At 38.8% G+C, this 26,648-nt stretch overlaps 1 protein-coding gene across 3 annotated transcripts in view; it reads right to left on the reverse strand.

Annotated features, from left to right (window-relative positions):
- Positions 1–1,105: 1,105 nt before the first annotated feature.
- The window catches only part of UPF2 (UPF2 regulator of nonsense mediated mRNA decay), a 55,786-nt gene continuing 30,243 nt past the window's right edge, over positions 1,106–26,648 (reverse strand). For 2 of the 3 annotated variants that reach the window (XM_051795145.1, XM_051795146.1), the window contains exons 12-22: positions 24,823–25,008; positions 24,099–24,302; positions 23,192–23,467; positions 21,679–21,862; positions 19,819–19,958; positions 18,590–18,694; positions 17,598–17,696; positions 16,705–16,872; positions 12,030–12,171; positions 8,242–8,362; positions 1,106–2,313 (exon numbers count right to left, since the gene is read on the reverse strand). In XM_051795145.1, coding sequence (XP_051651105.1) covers positions 2,304–2,313; positions 8,242–8,362; positions 12,030–12,171; positions 16,705–16,872; positions 17,598–17,696; positions 18,590–18,694; positions 19,819–19,958; positions 21,679–21,862; positions 23,192–23,467; positions 24,099–24,302; positions 24,823–25,008 — 1,635 coding nt within the window. In that variant the 3' untranslated portion in view covers positions 1,106–2,303. Of the gene's footprint in view, positions 2,314–8,237; positions 8,363–12,029; positions 12,172–16,704; positions 16,873–17,597; positions 17,697–18,589; positions 18,695–19,818; positions 19,959–21,678; positions 21,863–23,191; positions 23,468–24,098; positions 24,303–24,822; positions 25,009–26,648 lie in introns of those variants that run through there. The other variant, XM_051795144.1, reaches the window with a different exon arrangement.

The raw sequence follows: 26,648 nt of genomic DNA on the forward strand, positions 1-26,648 counted from the left end.
GAGAACTGCTCCCCAAGGAACATCCTCTGCCCCATCAGACGGCGCCACAGGCGGAACTTGGGATGATTTCCCCAGTGCCCTGGTGCACCTGTGGGTCACTGCACTGGGGGGAAAGAGAAGCAATGACATTAAACATGATTTCATTAATTAAAATAAACATCCTGCAGCAACATCCATAGACAACAGACAGTGACCAAAGTATAGGTTATTCCTCTATTCCTGCATTAATCCCAGGCTGCACACCCCATCGTTTTAATTAAACGCTCCTTAAAGGAAGACAAAGGGTTCCAATGACACGAGAGGGAGCCACGCAATCCCTGCAGCAACAACCTGCACGTGGATCAAGAGGTGAAACTGCTCTTCCTTATATTTAATATAAATCAACCCTCTTTTAGTTTAAACCATCAGCCTTTGTCCTGCTGCAACAGGCCCTGCTGAAAGGTCTGTCCTTGTGTGCTCAACCCTGACTGTTTCACTCACAGCTGTCTTCGAGGTTTTATTCAGCATGTGAGAATAATTAATTTTAAAATTGAACTTCAAAAGGTTTCACTGAATTGTTTTTTGATTTCAGTCTGAAGTCAAGGAAATCCCCAGCTGACCACAAACTATTTTTAGCGAATAATTTTATAAAGGTATTTATTGGGTATTGATCCCAATTCCATCCAAGGCATTGGATCGACACAAAAAGAACAGAGCTAATGTTTTATTTTTATGCAGTTCTTCAATCTGGATAAATTAAATGCTTTTGAAACTAAGCAGCATGTTGAGAAAAGGAAGTCGACTTTAGTTTGAACCACAATTAGATGCTTAATTTGCTATTAGGGATTCGTAGGCATTGTTCAGCAGGAAAGTGCAAATTGGATTTGACCAGTGGATATGGTCACACTGGTGTAGGAGACATTCCTGGAGGAGCTCAGAGTTACAAATGTGATTAATAAACATACCCATGGATTTCATGTGAAAAAAAATGATATGAAAACCATCACATAACACTTGAATCAAAGACCTGGAATTCCCATCCAAACCAGAGCCCAGGACAGACCACAAACCCTTCCAAACATCATTCCCAAAGAACAAAGTCAATGTCACGAGACAGACACAACTCTAAATTACAACACTTTATTGCAGCATTGGCAAAGGTCAGATTTCTGAAGCTGGTGAAGATCGGGCGGCATTTCTGTATGAAATGTTACAACTTTACAAGTCTCTTCCTACATGCAGAAACCAAAACCAGTGGTAAAAAGGATTTCAAAAGAGCTAGAAAAAAGAATTAGTAGTAACATACAGATGAGCTCCTTAACTCCATGAACTACCTCTACCTGAAAGCAAACAAAACCCTATGCTAATAAATAACAGATTGTCAGAAACAGACCAAGAAACCTCATTTCTACTTAGAAAAAAATAAAAATTCTACTTGTTTCCAGACTTAAATCTCTTTTTTTTTTTTTTTAACTTTTTTTGTTGGTTTCAATAGACACAGAGGCTTATCAACCCATGAAGATCAACAAGGTATTTGGATCCACTCCTTGACATCCTCCTGTTATGCTGACTGGCACGTTTTGGTTTTCAATGATACATACAATGGGCTCAACTATATCCCTGTCCTTAGGCTGGTGTCAGGCTGTTCCAAGCAGTACGAGTCAACACCCCGTGTTCATCAACTTCACTTTCTATTTTAGACCCCAACAGACATTTTACCTCCTTGGCTCTGCAGTTTTCACCCCTCCCCACCCCCTTTCTTGCTCATCTGGCAGCAAAAGGCTCTTCCTCAACCCAAACCGTCCTCGCTGAGGACTGGTTGATAAGTTATCCCACTCGTCAGGGTTTCCTTTTGGATTCTGCTGTTGGCTCTACGTGTTCCTACTGTAGGTTTGCAGCCCCCAAAGAACATCCTTCCAACACCAAGTGCTCCACTTGGAGAGAACGGAACTGGCGGCGAGTTCGGAGCTTTGTTTTCCCGCACACGGAGCTGCCAAAGGCCTTTCCCGTTCCAGTGTCGTCCGTACAACCTTCCGGCCGATCTCTGCCTTCACCGAGCTGGCCAAGTTCACCTCCTCATCCTCGGACTTCTGCTCCCAGGAGAAGATTAACCCTCAACGCGGTTCCCATAACAAAAAGCTTTTTTGGGGGGGTGGGGAGGGAGAGGGGAGGCTGCTCTTTCTGCCCCACGGCCCCAGCCTGTCCCAGGTTTCTGAACGCTCTAGACTGACATGCTGAGATGTGTCCACTGCTCTCGTTTAATCGCTGGAGGACTCCACAACACCAGAGATACAGGACCTAATGAAATGACACCGGCTGCTGGATCAACGTCTCCTGCGGGGAGAGCGGGGAGAGGAAACAGTTCAGTGTGAGAGCACCAAAACCCACCAGAAGCACCTGCCAGTCACTCTGATATCCCTTCACCCTCCAACGTGAGGTGCATATTTCTGTTTTCTGCACAAACATTTCAAAAGGCCACATCACCCAAAAGGAGGTGGATAACCTGTATCTTACCCTCCTGGATGAGCTGCTAAACTGTCGAAGCTGAGCTGTGAATTTGTTAAAAAACAAGTTATTTTGAACAGTTTTCACCTTTCTGTGCAGCTTCTTAATACCTGGAAGTACTGCAGGAATGTTACAGAGGGATTTTTACAGGCAAATAATCAGTTAGAACCTTTTTAGAGTCGGCAGTTGTATTAAAATCTTTCATTGTCCCCCATTCACCTCTACCCACAAGAAGTCACCTCTATTTCTCTTAACAACAACTGCCAGTTACTGTACCTGGGCTGGTTTTCAGCTCATTTCTAGACTACAAATTAATAATACACAGCAAGTAAAACTTCAACATTTACAAACCTCCAGGGTGACACACACAGATCTTTTACCATGTAAACACAACGGTTCATGTTTCTTTACACCAGTGCATAAACCTCCAGTGCTCGTTGAACAGTCCTTTCACCCAAACCTGTTTTTCAATGAAAGTCTTGCAAGAAAAATGTTGCAGGGATGTTAAGTAGACATAGTAACTCCTGCATTTCTTGTACCAGATGAAGCTTTCACACTAATCCTGTATTTGTATGTGCTGCTTTGCTTTGATATCCAATATTTGTGTGCTTTATTTAAACACACTGTGTATTTTTGCCAGGAAGTCCTGAGTCAGTGCCTCACTAGAACTCACTGCAGAACTCCTTCTATTATTTGGTTTTAAGTACCTTTTAGTGTTAAAATAATGTCACATTCCAAATCTTTGTGGAACACTGGCTGTGTGGTTTCAATAGAGAGGACCCTTAATTAATTTTGGTAGTTTTAGTAGACCTGAGATCTCACTTGCAGAATGCTACAACTGAGAAGAAACTTCAAACATCATTGAATTGCAGGATCATGCTTTTACCTCTCCATTTCCCATTAAAAAGTAATTCTACTGCTGATGGGGAGGGAAGGAGAAGGGCTGGAGGTGGCTGCACGTGTCTAATTTTGTACAAATGCCTCTCACCCAAAGCAGCAGCTGCCAGGACACGCTGGTGGCAGGTCAGTGTTTCAGTGGTTACAGAAAGGGGCTGCTGCCAAAAATCTTGGTAGTGATTTTTCCCAAACCAGGTATTTCACACTTCTGTCTGAACTAGTTAAACTTGATCCAGAACTGTTCTTTGGCAAGGTCAGACTTAGCACACAGCTGTAACTGAAAACATCTTAAGCTCTGTGTACAAAAGGACTCAATTTTTTGCAATCTCTCCTCCCTCCACTTCCCTTCCTGCTACTGACAGAGTTATTAATTTGTATAAAAATCACACAGTCAGCTCCTCACTCCACTAAGCATTAGCACTGCCCACATACTCTATGGGGTAGAGAAACACACAGAACCACTCTGACCAAACCATGGCTGGAGCAGAAAATGGAACCCCTGAGAACAGACACAAACATCACACCACAGATTCACTGCCCTGGGAACTTGGGAGAGCTCAGCCAGCAAGACATCACAGTTTAAACTGAGAAGTGCCCAGGAGAACATCAATAATCAAGCCCTTTCTGCACGTTGCTGACATCACAAGAGTCATCTTTTTCTTATCATGAGAGACCTTTGAAGTTAAGATTTCACACTTCTCCCTAATCCCCTTGTGTCCTCCAATCCCAAAGCTCTCTGCATTTCTGCAGTACCTTACTTCTTCATAAATTCCTTCACAAACTTCCTTCTCCCAACACCTCCTCTGCCATCACTCACTGCTTTGCTTCTCGTGAATAATCTCAGCTTTGATGCTCTTTGTTCTTTCTCCCCTAATCACATTAACCAAAACCAGGAACATGAAATAGAAAATGCCAAGGTGTCCATGGAATTTCCCAACAAATCTCAGTTCTAAATTTCTGTACTGTGAAGATCACAAATTCAAATAACCCACAAATGCTGGACTCACCTAAGTTAGAGAATCTTAAGAATATGAAATCACTTGCACAGGTTATCTGTTCATCAAAAATAAAATGCTCTGACAAAGTCAAGTCAAAGCCATGGTGTGCAGAGTGGGCTGGGAGTTGGAAGGTGTTTTGGGGATTGGTATTTGGTTTCCAGAGGGCCAAAAGACTGCAGGGAGTTTTGTTTGCTTGTTGTTGTTCTTACTTATATTGAAAGAACTCTTTTAAAAACAGACTCTTTACGAATGAATATGGTTAATAAACACAATTTTGCCTTCCTTCCCCTCTAAACTACAGCTGTGACCAGGTCTCTCTCCACCTTTTCTGTCTGGCTCAGACTCACACTGATATCTGCAAATGCAGGTTTGGAGCCAAGCCCCTGCTCCCATATCCCACCCTGGACTTTCCTCCCATAAAACAGCTGAAAAGGAGGGTTGGAATTTCTCAGCTGTGTTTAAAAGGCCCATCTCAGTAAGAACTGAATTCAAAGTTTCATTACATAGTATTGGTCAGTGCATCAACTGCATGACAGGTGATGTATGAGATGTGTTTGTCCAGTAGCTGAAGTAGGAAATCATGTTAAATTCCCATTTTTCCTTATTACCTGTACTCTGATTTTTCAGCATTAATGCAATATTATATGATGGGAATATTTAGCTAATAAAATCCCAGCATCCTGTTATTACTGTTATGCTCCATTTTTCTTTATTAAATGGGTTAAAGAGAAATAAGAGTCAGAAGCAAACAGGAGACCTAAAATCACCACTTAACTTGAATATCATTTAGTTTCCAGCTTACACCTGCATCTCCAGAGGGATTCTGGACATAGGCAGGCCCCTCCTTACTATACTTTCAAAGCAACAGTGAATTTTAAAGTTACTGCTTTTAATAAGGAGAGATTTAATGAGATAAAACTCCTTGGTAAGTCCTGCTTCTCTACAGTCAAATTCCTCACTGTAATTATTTTTTTCTTTCTTGGTAATCAATGTTTTTAAATACATTTTATAAAATGCGGTTATTTTAATTTCACTTTAAAAATCAAGCCACTTAATGGATCTCAATCGTCTTCAAACAAAGGAAATCCACTTTTTTTGAAGTGAGAGTCTGTTCATAACTGTAAAAGTGTATTTTCATGATAAACCCATCACCAAAAAAAAAATTACTTGAGTAAATTTTGTGTTTCCTGAAGGTACCAGTTTAACAGCCCAACAAATGCTACAGAACTGGAGGCAAGAGAGGAAATTATTGCCTTCCCCGTGCTGCTGAAGCAAAGCAAGGAACCCTACTTTTAATGGAGTCACAGTAAATTATCTTACACGATTAGCAGGTCTCAAAACCTGAGGCAATTCCACACAAACAGCAATACACTCCAATTTTTGATCCAGCCTTTTGCACATACTAAATAATAAGAAATCTGACAGAACCTGTAAATCTCACTGCATTCACTTCAATATAGAAAAAAAGGCACTAACAGATGACAAATAAAGTGAACACTGCAGAAGATTTCTCTCTTGGTTTTTTTTAAATACATAGAGCTAATTGCTTAGCGAGATCCAGTCCTTCAAGGCCAAAACCAAAACAGAACCCAAGGCTGCCTTAATTTCTGAAATCAACTGTTCCAATAGGCAGATTTGGATTTAACTTTCTAAAAGGTGTTTGAAACACGGTGCTTAGGATGTGTTTAGCAACACAAAAGCAAAGGCAAAAACAACCAATTGATTTCTCTACTCTTAACTCCCTGAAATGCAAGAAAGGCCTCATCCCTACCTTGGCTGTGGGAACCCGTCAGCCTGTACACTGGAATCAACCAAAATTTACTTGCTCAGATTATCCCTAATCTCAGGAAATTTAAAATAAAAAACTGCACTCCTTAAGGACAGCAAGTTTTAGTTATTGTTTTAGTTATTGTTGCAAGAAAATAACATCCCAGTTGTCTTCAAATACAAAGAAGCAGCAACGCAACACAGCTCACTTATGTAAGTGGTAACATCTGTATTACATGAGTTGGTTCTGCCATGTAGGGATGTGAAACCTGCTGCAAACAGATACTAAAATTTACAGCCCAGTTCCTATTTGCTGCCAGCAAGATACTCCAGTGTCCTCAGAATCCACAGGGTAACTTAACTAAAACATGAGGGTAGTGTGGGCAGAGACTGCAGTGCACCGGGCAAAGGCAGAAGACAATCTTCAATATATCCTATAAATCAGAAACCCTAAAATGGAGGTGACTATCTATGCCAGTGGGAAGCCACTGGTGGACCCACAGCCTCCAGTAAATAAATCTCTGCTTAAATACCTTTCAGCTGGAGTTAGGAAAAGTAACATTCCCTCACTGCAGGCTGAGATGGTTCAGCTGAGGCAGAGCACTGCAGAACCCAACAAATAAAAGATACCTGCTGAAACAAACTTCCTGCTCTCTGTTCTAAGGAGCTCATGGATTAAAAGGAACAAAGAGCAAATTACATAATATAAAACTACATCAGAATTGGAAGCACGTGGCACAGCTATTTGAACAGGCAAATGCTACTCAGGCTGGACAATGTCTGACCTACTTCACAGCAAAGTCCTGAATTATATTTTCCCCAGAACATCTGAAAACAAAAAGTTTTCTAAAGAACTGCATTTAAAAGAAATCTACGAATATCACATCTACTGGTCTGGCTGCTGTATTCAAAGAAGAACTGCTGTGTGCTCCTCATGCAGGTTCAAGGCCTTTGGGAAAGATGACAAAGAAGAGAAGATTGCACAATTATTTATGAAACACCTGCAAGTATTGTGGCAATTCAGTGTAACTGAACAGTCTGTATTTCTAGGACAGCATTAGGCCACAGTGGTATGAAAAAACTAAATGGAAAGTACTGCTCATTTTATTGAGTTATATCTGGTTCACTTCTAAAAAGCATTTCTTTTAAATTGCAATCTCTTTAAAAAAAAAAGGTGGTGGGTTTTTCTTCTACAAACAGTATCTGTATGGGGTCTCAGAGGAGTGAGTGATCATCAGGACACTATAAAATGACTATAAATGTGTACCATGAAGTTGGCAATGCTGCTGTAACACAGTATCAACACATACATTAACCTATTTGAAGTTTACAAAGACAGAACTATTAGCAGGTAAACCGTCCCTTCCTAGTTGCTGCTCCCATCCATCCACCTCCAAAATGAACTTTCAAAGAAAGGAGAAACATGAAAGCAAGTCTGTGTTTCACCTGAAACTCCGTCTATTCAAATTTGGGCTGCAGGGTTAATTTAATGGTTTATTTGCAAGCTTACTCCGAGTGAGAAAAGCCACTCTGAGATACATTAAAGCCTCAGAACAACTATTAGGCAATCTGGAGTGATTCTTTTTGTGTTAATGCTGGTTTTGGTACACTCTTGCACACCATAAACTGAAAGTTCTCCTCCCCCCTCCCATTTTAACTATATTTACTTTCCATTCAGGGTATCAAATACAGAGGAATAGCTGTCAAATTCCCCAAACAGAAAGAGCATAATGGGAATTTCTCGAGATACTCAAAAATACCCTCTCCCCCCTCTCACCAAGAAAGCAGACTTGCATCTTTTCCCCTACAAAAAGAGGCTCAGATTCTACCAATCATTTCACAACTGAAAAATAATCCTCTGGCTTCCAAACCTCTGTCAGGGAGGTATTTGCAGACACATCCAAACCTCTGTCAAGGAGGTATTCACAGACACTGTGTTGGAAGCACTAAACACTGCTCAGTTTTTTAACAGAATGCTTCAGAATGGAAACAACAACCAATCCACTCGACCACACAGATCATTATCTGTTTCAATTATGAAGGTAATTACTTGCCTAGAACCAGAATTACCACATTTAAAGGAAGATTGTCCTACCTCCCACCGGTTTTAAAGATTAGATCAGCATTAGGTGCTCCCTTCGGATGCTGGTAACGAGGCCGCCGCTCCCGATTAGTGTTTGCTGGAGCCGGACGCTGTGCCAGAGACTGCAGCATTTCTGGAATTGCAGGCAGAAGGAAGTTAAGTACATTTTCTATGCATCTTTTTACAGAGGAATTTACAAGCACATTTCACTGACATTTAGTAAAAGAGACCTTACTTACACTTTGTTATAGAGTTAACACTCCTCAAGTTATTCCACCAGAGATAATTAAAAGTAGTTACTAAATAAAATCGACGGCTTTGACAAACTCAAACTACCCGGCAATATGAACCTGCATTTCCAGGTGTTCCTACAGAAGGAACCGCCGGGAATGGGTTTAATCACAGGTGCTTAAGAAAGGGCCTGTGACCTTTTCTCTCTAAACACATCAGCCAGCACTTTCTCCATCGATGATCAGGGACAAAGACTCACAGCGGCATGAGGGGCCTTCCACACTGAACCTCCCTGAAATAGTAACAAGTGGACAGCGCTGCTGCCAATTAAAGACTCAGCAAGAAACCCGTCCTAAAATTAGGCTTTTCAAGTCAGGTATTTAAGTCTGAGCTTGGCATAATTGGATCCTTTCCTAGGGAAGGCAGGCACCTGAAGAAGGTGACTCAGCTGACCTACATTGCACCAGCTGTCCCATGGATGGAGTTTTTCCACCTTATCACCAGGAGGAAGAATCTGGTCTGTGCATAGAGCAGCCACACTATCCAGTTTAGCCCTGGACAGCCAAGTTTTGGGCAGTTTAAGCCAGAGAAGTTGGTATTTAGGGGTTTAGTAAAATTTAATTTCTAACATTGCATTTCCATTTTTAACGATAAAAAATGCCTCTTTAGCAGGCTCAGTTAATGGTTATCAAGTGGCCAATACAATTACAAACACATCCCAGGAACCACCACATAACCCCTGCCCATATGTTGGTGCACCTAATGGAAAGTATTCCCGACAGTCCACCTGTGCAAGGATCTACATTACTCAGCAAACAGACAGATGGGATAAATGAAGGGGAAAAGTGGAATAAGCTGTTAAACAGATTATGTTTGAAAGTCTGCTCTGTCTGGTTCTCTAATCTCTGGTAATCTCATTGGAGACACACACCCATCATCTGCTCCACAAACACACTTCCACTGCTCTCCCTGAATTGCACAAGGCAAAACGAGAGGCTCTGAGGAGGTTCTCTCACTATTCATGGAATGCAGGGGAAGCTCTCAGTGAGTTATCCACCCCATCTTCAATTAACTGGGGAACTGCAACTGATTTCAACCCCAATATTGGTGTGAACAGCCAAGAGCTTTGTATTCATACTCTGTGTTGTGTTCAACACCTGGCAAAGGCAAAGAAAGCCACTGAACACACTGACAGTCCCTGTTTGTAAACATCAGGAAACAGCTCCTTCCAAACGCTCCTGTGTGCCAGGAGAGATCTCCAGGGCAATGAGGAGACTCGGGAAGGAAATCAGAGCAGATGAGGGTACCCTGCCAGCCAGGTGCTGGAAGCAGGGAATGAGCAAGTACAGGCATGTCTGTATTGGGGGAAAGGAAGTATCAGGGTTTGTGAGGAGTCAGTAAGTGGGAAGGTCATTCCTGGAGAAGGGAACAGAAGGCAGAGATGGCAGGGAAGCACAGTGTGTCATCCAGGCTGAAGGCACATCACTGAACCTCTTTGGTTTTACTGAAGTAAAAAATAACCTACACAGAAAAGTACCAGTCTAAACTAGAGAGCCACCCAGTTCCCATTATTTCTTTAAATTAAAATAATGTTTGTAATACAATAAACTTTGCTGAAGCATCACATCATTATCTGATACTACTTTGAAGTGTACTGGTGAATCTCCATCTATTAGCTGCCCTGTGCAGATGAAAAAACACAAGTGTTATGTACAAACATTGGGACAACCCCCAGGCATTCTGCCAGAAATGGAGATTTCTTCCTCCTCTGGTAACTTCAAAGCTTGAAACAGAAATTTAAACCCAACTCTTTCTTTCAGTGGATAAGTACCTACTTGTTACAGACAAGCTGACTCTTCAAAAGTAGCAATCAACTGCTCAAAATCTAAATAAAAAGTAATTCAAAAAGGAATGTAATTTGGTCTGTTTAATTTAACCTGATTAAAAGGTCCTCTTTAGTTTGGTTTTACTCTGTATATTACCCAGATTAATAAGATGAACCAACAGCTGTTTTAAAAAGGGATGTCAATTGTGGAAAACCCCTTTTTCTTCTACATTGATTTTCCTCCTATGCTTTATACACCTAGAAAACCCATGAGAAAATGATAAAAGAATTTGTCTATTACTGGTTATCAATTTGTATCATTGTCTGATTTTGTCCAACAGAAATTAATCAGTGTGTTCCTTTTTTGGATAAGAAGCACAACTACTCACAATAAAACCCCTGACCAAACAGATTAATTTTAAAGATATCAACAAAGTCATACAACAGGGCATAAAACCCAAATGCCTTGACCAATAAAACTATCAGAAGTATCTAATGACAAAAAACACACAAAAAAGTCCAAGAAAAGCACTTAAATGGACAATTCTGGAGTCTATTCTTACTCTTGCATTTTCATAAGTGGGCTTTATAGAAGCAGCTTGTCTCAGAAAAGCAGTTTTAAGCTAATTACCATGTTTAACACTAAGAATATATCAGAGCTCTGTAGACACTCTGGAATATACTCCCTTTTACAAGTTTAGTTCTGGTACTATCAAAGTTCTGCAAGTGGTGCTGGATTCCATAGTGTTTGTACAATCAGACCTGCTTTAATTTAGTTATTTCCCATTTCTTGATGAACAACGACCTTTCACTAAACACCTTAAATGAGATTTCCTCCTAATTAACTACTTATACTGTGATTGCCACCAGATTGCAACATCTTCACAAAAAAAACCCCAAAAAAACAAAACAGAGCAAGAATTTTGGAGATGTTCAATGGAAGTGTGAACATAAGAGCTGAATATCACCAGTTCTACTGGTCTGGCTTTGGTTACTATCTGTGTAGATCAAAGGAAGTTGAATCTGAAATAAAAACAACCCAAAACAAACCACCCAGCACATCAAATGCACTGGTTTAGGGACTGCATGATCTGCTGTATTAACTGTTTGCTCCAGTCTGTCCAAGTTCCAAAATGCCTGACTTGCATATCTTCAAAAAACAAATTAGATCATGTCATTTGTATGAAACTTTCATTTTGTTAATATATTCTGATGCTCCAGATTTGAGTACTCTTAGAACTTTTACAATATGAAGCTGAGGTGACAGTTTGTATTTCTCAAGTGAAGGTCACCTCAGTATTTGCAAGTTACAGCAAGACTAATGAAGGGTCTAAATACTATCTAAAATACCAATTAATAGCTTAAAAATAGAGTTTAAGTTGCACAGAATTCATTCATCTTGTATTCAACTCAATTGTCTTGCAGCAAACATCAGATTAATTTTGTGTTATCCTATTTTTAAAGAAACAATCTCAGTTCTTGCCCTTTCCCAAAAATAAATGGAAATTCTGAAATTTGAGGCCCACTTGAAGACTCCCTTTCATGGAAGAGCTATAAGGACTTCTTCAGGTACAAAGACCAGGGAGTAAACAAGGAATGACTGAAACCAAAATACAGGTTTCCCCAAGTACTGCAGATCAATGTTCAGAACTTCAGCTGCTAATCATCATCATACATGACATTTTCTGCAGATCCATGAAAGTTGCCCTGAAAAGGAAAATTAAATCCTTGCTGATTTTCTTACCCTGGTAGTCCTCCTGTTCCTGCCGTTCATTGATATCCAAAGTGAGCTTTTTCATCCTCATCCTCTCCTCCTGTTCCGCCTGCTGTTGGTTCCAGTGGTTTGCCGCCAGTTGGGAAGACATCGGCACATTTAGGATCTTAAACTGCAAATGAAAACAAGTTTTTAAATACACATCAGGGAAAAACACACCACAAACCCATCCAAAATACAGAGAGATTACAGTTACTGTAGTTACTGTGGTACTTTCTACAGCAGCTTCTCCTGCAAAGTGTGTTGTTCGTTGGTTTGCTTTGAAGCTCTACTTCACGTAAAGCAGCAGGAGAAAAAGGAGAACATTCAGACCTCCCAAAGACACAGAAAACAAGCAAAAAAGGCTGAGGCCAAAAGCTATTGGACAGAGTATCCACGGGAGCAAAGGGGACTGCCTTTCCCCAGGAAGGCACAGCCACATGCTTTATTTCTGATCTTCACACCAGCCAATGTGCCCGAGAGAATTACACTGCTCTTGAGATGAAAACACCTTAGTTGGCTCACAAAGATGCATCTCCCTCCCCAGGTCTCTTCCCTCCCAAGAGATGAAGCCCCCCAGCAGAATTCCTGTTACTATCCCTTGTGATGAAATGTTCCAAGCATTTTAGGTATCTGCTGACATTCCTTGGCCAGTACTTTTCTTTTTATGGATAATTCTGGCTCCTCAGTGCTTCTTATTAGTCTGGAGACAGCTGTGGTGTCAAATTTAATCTTTTCTCTTCCTCATCCACACTATACATTCAACATCTTATCTGATTTGCCCTAAGGTACATCAGGTAACCCTGACACTCCTACAGAAGGACCCTCTCTCTGGAAATTCAGATGAGATTTTCAGAGAGGTATAAGGAAGGTGTTTTCTTTTCCCCCAAAATCAGAAAATCCAAGTTGTTATTTCCACAGATTTTATTTCTTTTTTACAATTGTTCCCAAACAGAGAAGTGATTATTAATCTTATCTGCAACTGAAACAAAAACTCTCAGAAAACCCTTAATGCTAAAGTCTGAGAACATATTTATAATAATTTTACTCCCTCCTTCAACTGCATGTCCATTAGAAATAAATATTTCTCTGCTTTAAGAAGGGAAATGCATTTAAAGATAATAATACTCAATATTTCATGAACTGCTCTGAATCCTGCTGCTTGTTCTCATCATGGGAGATCTATTTCCACAGAAATAGAAACAAATTCCTGAGTGTTCTTTTCCTTTACACTGTCAAAAGCTGCAGATGGAAAGATACATCATCAAAACCTGTGCTGAGAAGGTTTAGAGTAAACCCAAAATCCTCAGTGCCTGTGGTTAGTACTTAATGCAATAATCACTAAGCAATCTCAAGGTATCTCAGATAGCAGTGCCCAATTACCAGAAGGCAAGTGATGAGTGTGAGAAGACTCCAAGTATTCAGATGCAGCATTTGAAAATAAACTGTGTTTGAAACAGTAAAGACAAACTCTTCCAAAGACCTGAGAAAAACCTGGGTACAGTGACTCCCTAAATCCTACCAACCAGATGATGTATTTAGAAGAGAAAAACCAGATTCAATATTTTTTGTGAGTAATAGCATATTACATTGAATATAAGTACAAGCTTGTTATTAAGGTGTGTGGGGAAGAATAAAAATGAAAGTTGAAATTCCAAGAGCAAAGGAAGCTTTAGTTACTGAGTGCTGAGCAGGCTGTTCCCAGATATCAGCAAATGAGCTTTAGGTGAACTACACAAGTAACTAATCCATTAGCAGCATTTCATGATAGAAATCATTCCTTGGCTTCACCATTAAGCTCCTCATCCATTTTAATATGTCCTTTATATTTTCACTGTTCCATGGGTTTATCAGCTTAATGGGATTGGTGTTTTCAGACAAGATGTTTAAAGCAGAAAAAATAAAACTGAACTGTAAATGAGAGAAACAGATACAGAAAAACAACAGCCTGGTAATTATCAAAACATCAGTGACTCACTATCTCAAGGCAATCAGCTGCCACCTGAAATCAAGTCACTGATGACAATTACTACAGGATGTGATGATTACTGAGCAACTGAAATGCTTCCCATTTGCACACAGTGAAGAGGGACATCAAAAACCTCTTCTAGAATCTGTGAGGTGGGGGCAGGACAGAGGATTCCACTGAAGATGGCAAACTGAAGGAGGATCAAAAATGATTACTCAGAAGACTAGATTATTACAGATTTAAAAAAAAGATCAGGAGATAAAGATATAAACAAGATAAAGAATTTCACGTTCAAGGGCACACTTGACCATTCCATGAATATGATCATTCTTTCATGGAGCCTTGCTAAAGATCTTTCAAACAAAAGAAAATCTTTTGTCTTCGGTATTAACTAAAGTTCTTGACACTTGGTGACTTTCTTTTTACAGTCTAAACCTCACTTCAGTTTACACTTACCTGGCATAAAACTTTTTGGACGGTTTCATAAAGAATCAAATGGTATTAGAGAGAGCTCAGCTCTAATCCTTTATGATGACAACATTATTTCCCCTTGCTCTCTCGTGGCTTATGAATAATTCACTGTGCTATCATCTAATTTCAAATAACCATGTTAGGTTTCAGGTTCTATTGCTAATAGTTTTGTAAGTTTTGAGGATAAAATATGGTGTCCTTGTCACCATCAGCCTGCAATGACCATTAATTCAGGTTGTTTGCAGCTGGTAAATACCACTCAGTTGTTCTTGTGTTGCTTCAAGAAACTAGTTGTCGATGCTGCACTAAGATCTGGCTGGACACTGACATGTGAACCAAGTATTTGGCAACTGGACCTCAACTACCAAATATTAAGCTCTGGAAGGAAGCACAACATGAACAATTTCCATCAGAAGGTGTTTTCTAACAGTGAAGATTCCTCGTTTCAGCAGTACCACTAAGAAAGAACACAGAGACCAAACCCACTGCTAACAGAGCAGAAATGAGGCTGCTGTGTAGGGAGGTGATGTTTGTCACTCCAGTGACTTTGCAGATGAAGATATTCACAGCCCCCCAGGTTGCTGCAAACTTCTTTTGATTGTTTTTAAAAAGCTGAAAATTTACAGCTATACCTTACCAGTGACCTGTGCATCTGTCACTTCAAAACTCTGCACCCATTCTGCTCACGCAGATTTCAAATAAAGTACCATAAGACAGAATAATTATTTTCTTTTCAACTCCACCTCTTCTTTCCTGCTTATTTTTCTATTAAAACTGACTACTAAGACACATTTTTGTCTGAATACAGAAGCGTGGACAAAGAAGCCTTTCATTAACTCAGGAGCTGAAGGAGTCTATAAAGCAAATGTTTTCTACATTTCTAGAAACGTTGAGACGACTTTTGGCAGGAAGAACCTACTCCCAAAACCAAATATTGGGGGAGGAGCAGGGAAAAATCCTGAACAAGTTCTGCTTTCTTTTTAAGCCACATACCAGCAACATTTTTTTCCCCTCACACGGAATCTGAAGATCCCAAAAATCTTTGTAACTACAGATACTCCCAGTAAATTATCCTGAAAATATTAACCACCTTTTTTTTACAAAAGGAGTTCTCTTCGATCCCTTCTCAGACCAATGACAACAGTTAAAAATCCCCCACTCAAAACTTCTGTAGAACTTTGCAGACAACATTCAAGTTCCAGGAAAACAGAACAACCACTTTCTACATGGATTTTTTTAAATCCATGTAGAGGGAAGAGAAAGACAGGTTCAGGTTTATGCACCTCAACTGTCAAACTACTGTCATAGTTCAGGGAACAAAAGTAAAAGCCAAGTAATGACATTGATCTAAACACTTGAAAGGCCCAGATGCTTGGAATGAAACAATGCCTTGCTTTTGCTTTCCATATAAACTCAGTGTCATTCACTTCCATCACTGAATTATACAAGCAAAATGAAAAGGTTTCTTTAAAAGACCTAAACCATGGCGAGAAATGCACGTGCAATATGTGAGGTACTGATTTGCACATGATGCATTTGCTGAGCTAGGAAAATTCAAATATATACTGGAGAAAAGGGCCAAGACAAACACACAGACTGGCTGCATGAAGAGTTTATTTGTTTTATCAACACTATTTCCAATTAAGTTCCTCCAAGAGACTCACTCAGTGCATTCTGAAATAGTCCCCTAAAAATGTTGTCAGATAATAACTTTTTTTTTTGCAAATTGAACAAATTCAGCCAAGTGGCAGTTACTTAGGAAATGGAATTTAGAAAATGCCATATATCTTGATTTGAACTTGAAAGTGTTTTCAGAAAAACCTGTAGAATCTTGAAGATTCCGGAATATTCCTTTTTTTTTTTTCCTACTCCTCTCAGTGTTCACTGGCAGTCCACCAACCACAGCACCTTCATCTTCCACAACTATATTTAAAATACAGGTAAGACATAACAATCTCCTACTGGTGTAATCACCAAGTGTAATTAGTAATGGTATAATCTGACCATTGAATTTTCCTACATCATTTCTACCAACAACCAAGAATTCCAAGGAACTACATATGGTATTTTCTATTTATCAAAATTAAGCTGTGTGTATCCTATTCTGAGAAAAGGATGAAGAAATAAAATATCCTGTGACTTTGAAAGTTAAAGAGTGTGACTTTCAAAAAAGTGAAGGATTATATTTCTTTATTTAAAGTATCTATACTTTATGTAAACTCTTACCTGCTGTTTGTTGCCTTTCCGTGTTAACATGACAAATGGCATCGTGTCTCCAGACTCTGACTCTCCTTCCCCACCTCCAAGGGGGGGACCCTTCTTGAGCTGACTTTTGAGGTGGAGAGGAATAGCAACATCCAGCTGATGGACTTTAACAGACTCCCCACTCCGTTGCTGCCAAAGGAAAGTAAATTCCATAAATGCTGAGATGCTGACCCTGTCAGTGGGGATGGCAACACTCAGGTTGCCATGACTGAGAAAAGGTTTAACCTTCCAGGAGAACCAAGTAACATATAAATAAATTCATTAGGCTTTATTACATTTCCCTTTAGCTTTCCTTGCTTGTGAAAAAAAAAGTTACAGGCACAGAATACTTCAAATTACAAAGGAATTTTGGATAACAGTCTCTTATGGAAAGAAATCTAAAGGTCTGATGAGACACACTTAAGAATGGACATTCTACATTCAAGATTTTTTTGATACATCTTATTAATATATTCATTATACATGGCTTGGTATACTCAGTACTTAAATGTTTACCAGATGTGTCTAAAAAAAAAAAAAAGGATTAAAAGGCCATGAAAATTTAAATGCATCTGCATTTCAAACATATTAAACATATTAAAAGCTAGGATAAAGTCAGAAGTGTTGCACAGTATCTGCTGCAGTTATTATTGATTCAGTAAAATATATGTCAGCATGTTGTATATTCACTGGGCAAACAATACAATTAACAGCTATTTTATCCAAACATGCCAACTGCAGAGAAGAGGAAATAACAGCAAAAAAACCCGTCCATGTTCTTTAGTATGGTAAGCTAAGCACTAATCACTTATTTACTTTAAAGAAAAATCAACTACAGTTAATTATACATTAAATTAAGAAAGTAACTATTATACCTGAAGGTTTTCCAGCATCATTTTATCCAATGCCTGAATGAAGTCCTCATCCTCTGCACAAGGGACATGCTTCAGTCCTCCTCCTTTAATCATTACTTCCTATTGCAATGGGAAAAAACATTCCATTACATTAGTTCCAAAAATATGAATATTCAGTCTAGAAATAAGTGGGAAAATATTGCTTCTATATCATACATAAAAAGTTTAAAAACCAAATTGTTCAAGAAAGAAGTTTTCAGCCTTGATTATTTTCTTGAAAGACGTGTTTCCTGATTTATTGGCCACTCATAATATTCTGACATACTCATGTGTATGTGTGCAGATGAGTGTGGACACACTCAAGATGTGGCAACAATACAGAGAAAAGTCTCTATCCTTAACATACCTATTTAACTCACTTTTCCATTAAGTCCATACAGTGAGATGGTATTTTCAAGACAAACTACCCTTCAAGTATTTGGAGAGGACAACATGACAACAAAAATGTTTGAAGTCAGTATCCCAACACATTCTTCTATAATGTTCATTATTTTCTTACTATTTAACTGCAATCCAGGCTCAACCAGATGCACCTTATAATCTGCCAATCCCAAATTCCTATTTTAGGAATTTTGCACTTCCTGGCTTGTCCCCTTTTCTGTTTTGAGACCTAGTGGAGTGTAAGTAGTTCACCTTGTTGTATCCTATCAGTTTGCTACCACTGCTGGCATTGCAAAACCATCACTTACACAACATTTTCCAGTCTAGCTACCTGTGAGAATGCATAGTCCTGCAAAAACATGTTGTAGTAAAGTTGACAGCATATTTTCAGAAAGTAATAACCAAAGTTTGCAAACATGAAAATAAGCTCTAATATGTATCTGAAAGAATAACAGGGAGTGTTCTGGCTGTGTTTTCCCAGATATGTTTTGAGCTGCATTGGCAAAAATCACTCAGTAAAGAAAAGCAAAGATGCCAAGGTCAGTTCCCCCCTCTCCAGCTGCAACACGTACGGTGTTCTCCTCATCCGTCTCATTTTCCTTATTGGAGTCTGTAAGATAATCCGTGTTTTCTTCCTCTTCTTCCTCACCTTCTTCTTCCTCATTGTCAGAGCCCTCCTGAAACAGTCAATTAATAACTGCTGACCATTTGGAAAAAAAAAAAAAAAAAAAAAAAGGACCACTTGCTCCTGGGTTCCTCTCACACATTTTCCACACCTGCCCTCCCCTCCCTCCATCTGAACCTGTTCAGTTCATTTCTAGTAAATCTGTTTATGTTTTTTATTTACTGTTCAGTCTGAACTCACGGGGCTTTATCTGATAGTTTCAAAAATGTACAGAAGAAATCTAGGAGCAGAGGCCAATACACCAGATGGCTGTGCTGCCACTCAGAGGGAACTCCACAAGCTGGAGGAATGGGTTGGGAAGAACTCAGCAAGTTCAAAGAAGGGAAATGCAAAGATCCCCAGAGGTCCCCTCCCCACCCCACAGCTGTTTGTGATTCTAATGGTACTAATCTGTGGGTAAAGGCACAAATCCAGCCAAAATTCGGGATCTTTAATACTGAGAGACACAGACTGAAAAAGGCTTATTAGCAAACTAACCAACCCAAGCATATGGAAAAAACCTGTTTCCTATTTCCTTGATGAAATCATTTTCTCATAACACCACCATTATCACGTCACCTTTGCTGTGTCATAGTGACAAGTTAGAATTTCTATGTACTTGTCTTTTTTTTATTGGCTCCACCACTTTTGATTCAAAATATTATTAGCACAGTAAACAAGGAAGGTTTCTATGCTCCATAAATCTTTTATTTATTCATATTACACAGGCATACTCTGAACAGCTGTTATTTTTCCTACCTGTCTGCTCTGACATCAAGTCAATACATTTGCCTCTACAACAGATAAAGAAAATAATCTCAAAGTGTTTTTTTTTTTTCATGCCAAAAAACTGAAGGCATCTTTTTATTGAGAAGCAGCACATACCCTGAGCAAAGTTGTCAGGTTCAAGTTTCTGCTGTAAATTCTCTGGAATAAGCCTCAGAAACTCTGTATTCAGTTTTCCACATACCCAAAACTGGGATGGGAATATCCTGAAGTACTGACTGGGCTGTCAGTACTTGCCCACGTTTCACCCACTAGCTCTGTGACTTAGAAGGGCTTCAGAAAGTAACAAGCAATGAAAATCTTGATTACTCATGCTTTTTTACATGAAGCAAGGTAAATGATTAAGTTCACCTCTTCTTCTGGCTCATTTACTTCACTTTCATTTCCAGATTGTTCCTCTGTCTCTGCTCCACCTTCCTCCTCCTCTTCATCCTCTTCCAGATTCTCTCCTTCCGTAATGGAATCTTTGGAATCTTTGTCATTCACAATTCCTGAAATTTGGACAAAGACTTAGAACATTAGAACACATATAACCATTCAGGTTATACGTGGAAAATCACTTCAAAAGCCCATTGTTACTGAACACTAAAACCCCCCATGAGTCATAATATTCTACTTCTGAATGAAACATTTTCTAGATAGTTACCTTACTCATACTGGGTAATAACCTCCCTGCCAGGAAAAGAAGGAAAACATTACAGAGAAGGTTTAGTTTACAATCTCCCAGCAAACAGCACTCAAGAAGCTGCACTGTGCAAACTGCTTCAAAACATCCTCAAACTAAACGTGAACCTTTCTGAAACATGCACTGAAACAGGAGCACTAAACTACAGATGCATCACTAGAGCAGCAGAACCCAGAAGACATCAAGCCCCTGCAGCCTTAGCTGCAAGTACTTCCTGTCCATTAATAGTTTTGAAACAACAGTTTTCTCAGCCTGCAATAAACCTTTATGACTCTTTTCTAATGCTCTGAGCCTGCACTTGAACCTCTGAGGATGTAGGTGCCTGTAGGAAGTCCTTGGGAAAGCAGAGTCTCTTCCAGAAGTGCTCTCTCATGTGCTCATCCTCCTTGCACACAGGACTGACAATTCTTACACTGTAGTTTTAGTTCATCTTGCAGTTTTCCTTGCTGACCTGCTCACCACCTCTGTCCCTCAAGATATTTTAGTTCATTCTGTGTGTAAGGTATCAAACATACCTTCCCTAAATATCTTTCTCTCAGTAAGGTATCCTTGTGTCACTGATGATGTTTATTCATCCCTTATCTACACCATTTCCACAGGAGTGAAAAATAAGTTTTAGCTTTTTTTTGGTGTTTCATTGCCCAATTTAGTCTCATATACAGAGTTTCAATCAGAATGTTTTCTGAGAAAATAGTTAAGAATTGATCATGATTCTGATTCAGCAAAAAAAAGATCTGTTTTTAGAGAACCGCTTTTGCAAAATTTAAGTCATCCAACGTAAAAAAAAGAACACACTTCTAACATACAATGTCAGTTAAATGGACACCATGTTAAAAAAATAAGGTCATCCTAAACCAGAAGTTGCAACATTTTACATGGTGTTGTACATACTTTTCCCAACGAATTAAAGGATTATTCTTAAAAATTGAACTTGTCCAAGTAGATGAGGTGCTATTAAGGCTCTAGTCAACACCTAAAGTGTAAAATTTACATATAAAAGCTTTTCATGAACAAGCCTCTTTTCAAATAAAAATGAGATACTAGAAAACAACTCCAATTAACAAGCAATGAGCACGGTAGTATCCAATATGTAGTAAGAACTGATATATCATATTAACCTTTAACCTTTTGTATAACAGTTTTAGATACTAACCAATATTTTCCCAAGTGGGCTGAAATTAAGAATATGCTTCCTACATTTTTCTGATTAAATTCATAAATTTTCTTCCTCATCACTTGCACCATGTGACTCCATTAACTAACATATACACACACACTTCTGCTCTCCAAATATCATTATATTAATAGTACTCACATTGAATTTTTTTAAAACACTTAATTACTTTAGTTATGGAGATTCTGTATGATCTCTGTAGTGATTAGAAACACACAATGAAGTTACAGAAATATTTCTATCATGAGAATAAAACAATAACAATAGTTAGCTATTACCATCACACAAGAGAAAATTTTAAGAACTACAGGAATTGTCAAAAATACTTAACACCCATGGCACATTTCCTTACCTAGTTTTATTAAGAACTCTCGTTCCAAGTCTTGCACCTGTCTCACAGCTTCTTCCAGAGAATTGCAGAGCTTTATCTTTGGTCTCAGCAGTTCCAGTGTATCACTGATCATATAGTCTATGTCTATAGGGAAAGGGTGGTCTTTTGTCCAAACATCCAGACTTTTTTTCCACCACACATACCGCTAGAAGACAAAATAATCCAATAAATTACATGCACACTGACATTTATAAACTATTTAACCATTGAAGGTTAAAACACTGAAGTTTGTAAAGCCAAGCCCTGTCTACACAGCAGAAAATGCAAAAGATTTCACATCACTACTTTCTTATTTTATACAACTGTTAGATATTTTGATATCACTGAACATTGATCACGTTGGATATCACAAACATTAAGAATATGCTTCTGCTATTACAAGTACTGTTAGAAATAAGACTTAGCAAAAAAGCATTGAAAATAAAGTCCCTGCTCAGTGTACTCTTGCTACAAGAGATGAGCACATAACAACCAGCCTGCTTTCAATTCCTCTCCCCATGTATTTTCAAGAAAATGAATTCCCCAACAGCATATTTTGGGGAAAAGGGAGGGAACATCACAAGAAGTCTTAAGACTGCAGCCAGCTTCAAGTCCCTCATCCAGTTTGCTTTATAAAAAGTTTGCAGATACTTCTTACAGAGACATTGTAAAAAATAAGTGCTGATCTTAAGTGAACTTAACAGTACAACCTCAGAGCAAAAGTGCTGCAAAAACTGCACCTGAAAACCAAGTATGTGGAACAGAAACTTTACTTAAAAAGGTGACATGGTCAAAAGGAAGGCTTGCTGAAATTATAAGGTGTAACAAAAATACCTTCTTCCCTGAAAAGTTTAATTTGTTTATAAAAATAGGACTAGACTATACATCAAAACAAAATCTTACATCTCGTATACAGCAAAGGAAACGTATCCTGAAGGTCTGATATAAGTCATTATCACCTTAATTTTTAATACCCTTGTTTTAGTATAATTTAGAAGGAAAAAGCAGAAAGAAAAAGAAATTATATGTGAAGAGTTTTAGCATGAATTCCATGGGCTGAAACTCCCCATCTTCTGAGGAACCCATTCCAGTGTTTAAACATGCTTGTTATGAAATCTTCTCCCCAGTTCATGACACCGATTGAGTCAGAACTTTCCTTGCTGCAGTTTGTGCCCATTGCCTCTGACCCTTCCACCACGCAGCCTAAGAAGTATTGGAGGCCTCTTTCCCTACAAAAACTATCAGATGAGGACAGCAACTTAAATAACTTTCTCTTCACCAAGCTGAGCAAACCCACAGTGTGAGCACTGAGAGCCTCCTGATCATTTTGGTATAATGGAACTCCACATACACATCACTTGGAAAGAAAACTGCCATCAGACAGACAGGATTCTAAACATTGTAGTGCTAGAGAACAATGAGAAAAATATGCACCAGATTGACTTATACTTAGCTTGCTAAAGAATTCCATAGAACTACATAAAACTTAGAATACCTGGAAGTACACAAGGAAGCAATCGAGTTTTCGTTTGCTGGATCCTCTGTCAAAGTACTGCCCACAGGTATCGAGGATGGTACAGACCAGTCTGATTCTGAAGAGATGCTCTGGAGGGTCCAGTGGACTGGGGCTGCCATCAGGGTTCACCCCAAAGGAGGTGAAAGAATAGAGAGTTCTAAATATCACAGCAGACTCCACCATCCGGTAATTGTAGAGCTCCCCCAAGAACTTGGCGCTGCTGATCCGCCGCTGGTTAAACTTTGGTTGATTAACCTTTACCAAAAAAGGACAGGAAAATTCACTCTATTTTGCAGACACGACAGAACATTAAAAAAAACCCACACCCAACAAACCTTTTACAAAGAAAAAAGGGGTACAGAAAAATTGATAGGATTTCTTTATAATAAAAGATGATTATTTATGACTAAGTGCATTACACACAAGTAACCATTAAAAAGTAGTTATGAAAGCTGGTCAACTGGTATTTATAATAAAGTTCAAATACATTTAGTCCATACTCCCTCTTAAATCTATAATTTTTATGACCCAGAGAATTCTTGTAATTTTAACATCTATTAAAATAAGGAGTAGTTTCCAAAATTACTTGAAGTTGCATGAGTCTGTCTACACTGTGAAAGAATAAATTGTATGCTCTTATTATGACAAGGGGAGCAAAACAACTGTTCTATTGATCTTGTTAGTTTAGTTTTGTTTGGTTTTTTTTTGGTTTTGGGGGGTGTGTTAATTTAAATAAACCTTTACAAAGCAAGCAATGGAGGTAGAAAAGTCATCAGAAAAAAAAAAAAACAGAATTCAAGGACTCCTTTCTTTAAGCAAGATTATTTTAGTTTTCCTTTCAAGATAAGTAAATGAGTACAGTTTAGCAGGGACCTTGGTTGTTTACCTCCATTCCTAGTCGAATATCCTCCAGCACTCCATCCACAACATGAATTCCGACATCTTCCTGGTAAAGGACCAACCCTGCTAAGAGGTTGGCTACACAGTGAATACTATTATATTTCACATTCCAGATGTTGATCATACAGCATATAACATAGTCTTTTACTTCTGCATCCTGCCAAGGGAGCTTGCGCATCTGCCTCAGGACCTAAACCAAATTTTAAGACAAGCTTCACATTTTAGCAGGTAAAATATCAAGGTGCTCCCTCTGTCACCCCCCATCTCTCCTGGTTGGGATGAAATCCCTCTAAGCACCTGCAAACGACCTCATTCTCCTTTTCCAAGTATCCTTCAGATCTGCAGTTGCTATGGAAGACTTTATGCATGTAACCCAACTGCTCTCCTCGAGCTACTAATCAACTGTCCGAGTCTGTCCCATGATTTCCTTGCTCTTACAGTCTGTATTTAACTGAAGCCTTTTTTCTCTTACTCTCCCAACACAAAGATTTTCATCTCACTCTCTTTATTCATCACTTAATGCTCCAGAGGATGCAGGTCCCCAGCTGGAGCTTCCATGCATGACGATAAAACAAATGAAACCATCTTGATCAGGGATACAAAAATTATCCCTTGCAACTGAAGAAACTACAACCCTCCCCCAACCCTTTCAAAGTTACTGCTGCATCAACCTCAGTAAAAACTCTATCAAAGATTCTGAAAGGATTTACCTTCTCTGTGGTGACCTTGGAGAGATCCTTGTAAAGAAGCTTTCGGATATATTCCTGCAAAGGAGGACGCTTTTTCTTCACAGTTTTTTCAGCTGGAGGGGGATTACAGTAGTAATAGGCATTTTCTACCATTGTGACATAGCGGGCATCAAGATGCATTGCTTGTTTTTTCCTCATCATTTGTTCCTAGAAATAAATGCAAATGATCAGTTAAAGATGCTGACACACCACATTTCTGAGCCAAAGGCTTTTACAGCTACATTTGGGATGAAGGAAACATGAAAGGTTGCAGAAAATAAGTTAAAAGCTTGGATAGAGAGAAGAAAGAACAAAGCATAGATATGGTTCTGTGTTGCTCTTTCCACTGTCATTTTTCTTTACAATCCTTGTTTTTATAATGGTTCACCTGGGGTGAAAAAGGTTTCAGACAAGTATTTAAAGTTCACCTCAAAATACAAAAGTTTAGATTATCAGCAGCTATTTTATTTAACTAAAGTAGCTGAAATACTGATGTCTTCACAAGCACAGTGAATCTTCCTAAGACTGACAATCTATTTTTCACATCAGTGCAATTCCAGTGAGTCTATTTTGATGGTTTCACATGAATTCCCAAAGGTTTAGGCAATGGCATTTTCTTTACTCCAGGCTCCATTGTTGCTGTTTACCCAAGCAGAATCCACTGCAAGAGAAGCAGTACCTACCAGAAAGTCATTTCAGGAAAAATCAGTCAAGTAACACTAATTACTGTGCTTAATTGTCAGGATTGTCCTAATTTTCCTCACTAAACACAATCTTTTCTCCATATTTCATTTTGGATATGTATGTTACGGTTTACTTTGTGGATTTTAAAAATTTCTTTTACCTAAAAATACTGTACTAAAGCAGCAGTTCTAAGCTGCTGATTTTAACAGGTAAAGATGAGGGTGAGCTTAATTCCATAATGAAATACTTTCTATATGCATCTGTGCATTTATTTGCATATACATATATACACAGAATTACACATATGTGTATATATATAAGTTGCATTAAATATTTATGTACATCATCATAGCCCATATATTCTAAATCACCCTATGGTGGTTCACCAGGAAAAGAAACTGTACTAGTCAGACTTCATTATTTACTACAGGTTGGCTACAGAGTAATTTACAGCTTCAAATAGATAAAACAAAATGAACATGTCCGTGCTGTTTTATCCCCTCACACAAATATCAGTAGATACATTCATGCATCCAGTAAACCAACGACAAGAGTTTAAACCTGCTTGGATCATTGGTGGAGAAGCACAATTTTTAATGTTGGTGGACTTTCCACTAAGTTTGAGTAATTTCAAATTTCTTTTCCAAGGCAGTGGTTCAGTTCCACTGAGATGTCAATGCACACAAACAGCTCCTTAACCCTGAGTTTCAGCTGCTAATTCAGTGAGGAAGAGCAGTTTTGTGTAACTCAGTAACCCAACTAATAATGTAATTTTCCTCCTCGATTTTAGTCATCTCTCACCAGGAAGGTCTTGATCTGACAACAACCCTAAGGTATTTCATTTTTGACCTTTTCCATGACACAAATGGCCCCTCCTTTGATTCCTTAACTGAGACTGTTCCTTTCCAAATGGGAAATTTCTCTCAAGTAGTAGCATAAAAGTTTTCCTACAGGTGCTCAACAGATGCACAGCCCTGGACAACTGAGCACATGAACTGCTGTATGTGGGGAAAAACCACTCCTAGCAGGAAGTTCCAAAACCTTACCATGTCCTACATGTTAATGTTACCTTTGAAAAAATTTTCACCTTTTCTAGATGGATCAGGAGAAAATACATATTTTCT

Source organism: Manacus candei, unplaced genomic scaffold (genome assembly GCF_025592945.1).
Source record: "Manacus candei isolate 608988 ecotype Guabito, Panama unplaced genomic scaffold, ASM2559294v1 h1tg000042l, whole genome shotgun sequence".
Classification (NCBI taxonomy): Eukaryota; Metazoa; Chordata; class Aves; order Passeriformes; family Pipridae; genus Manacus; species Manacus candei.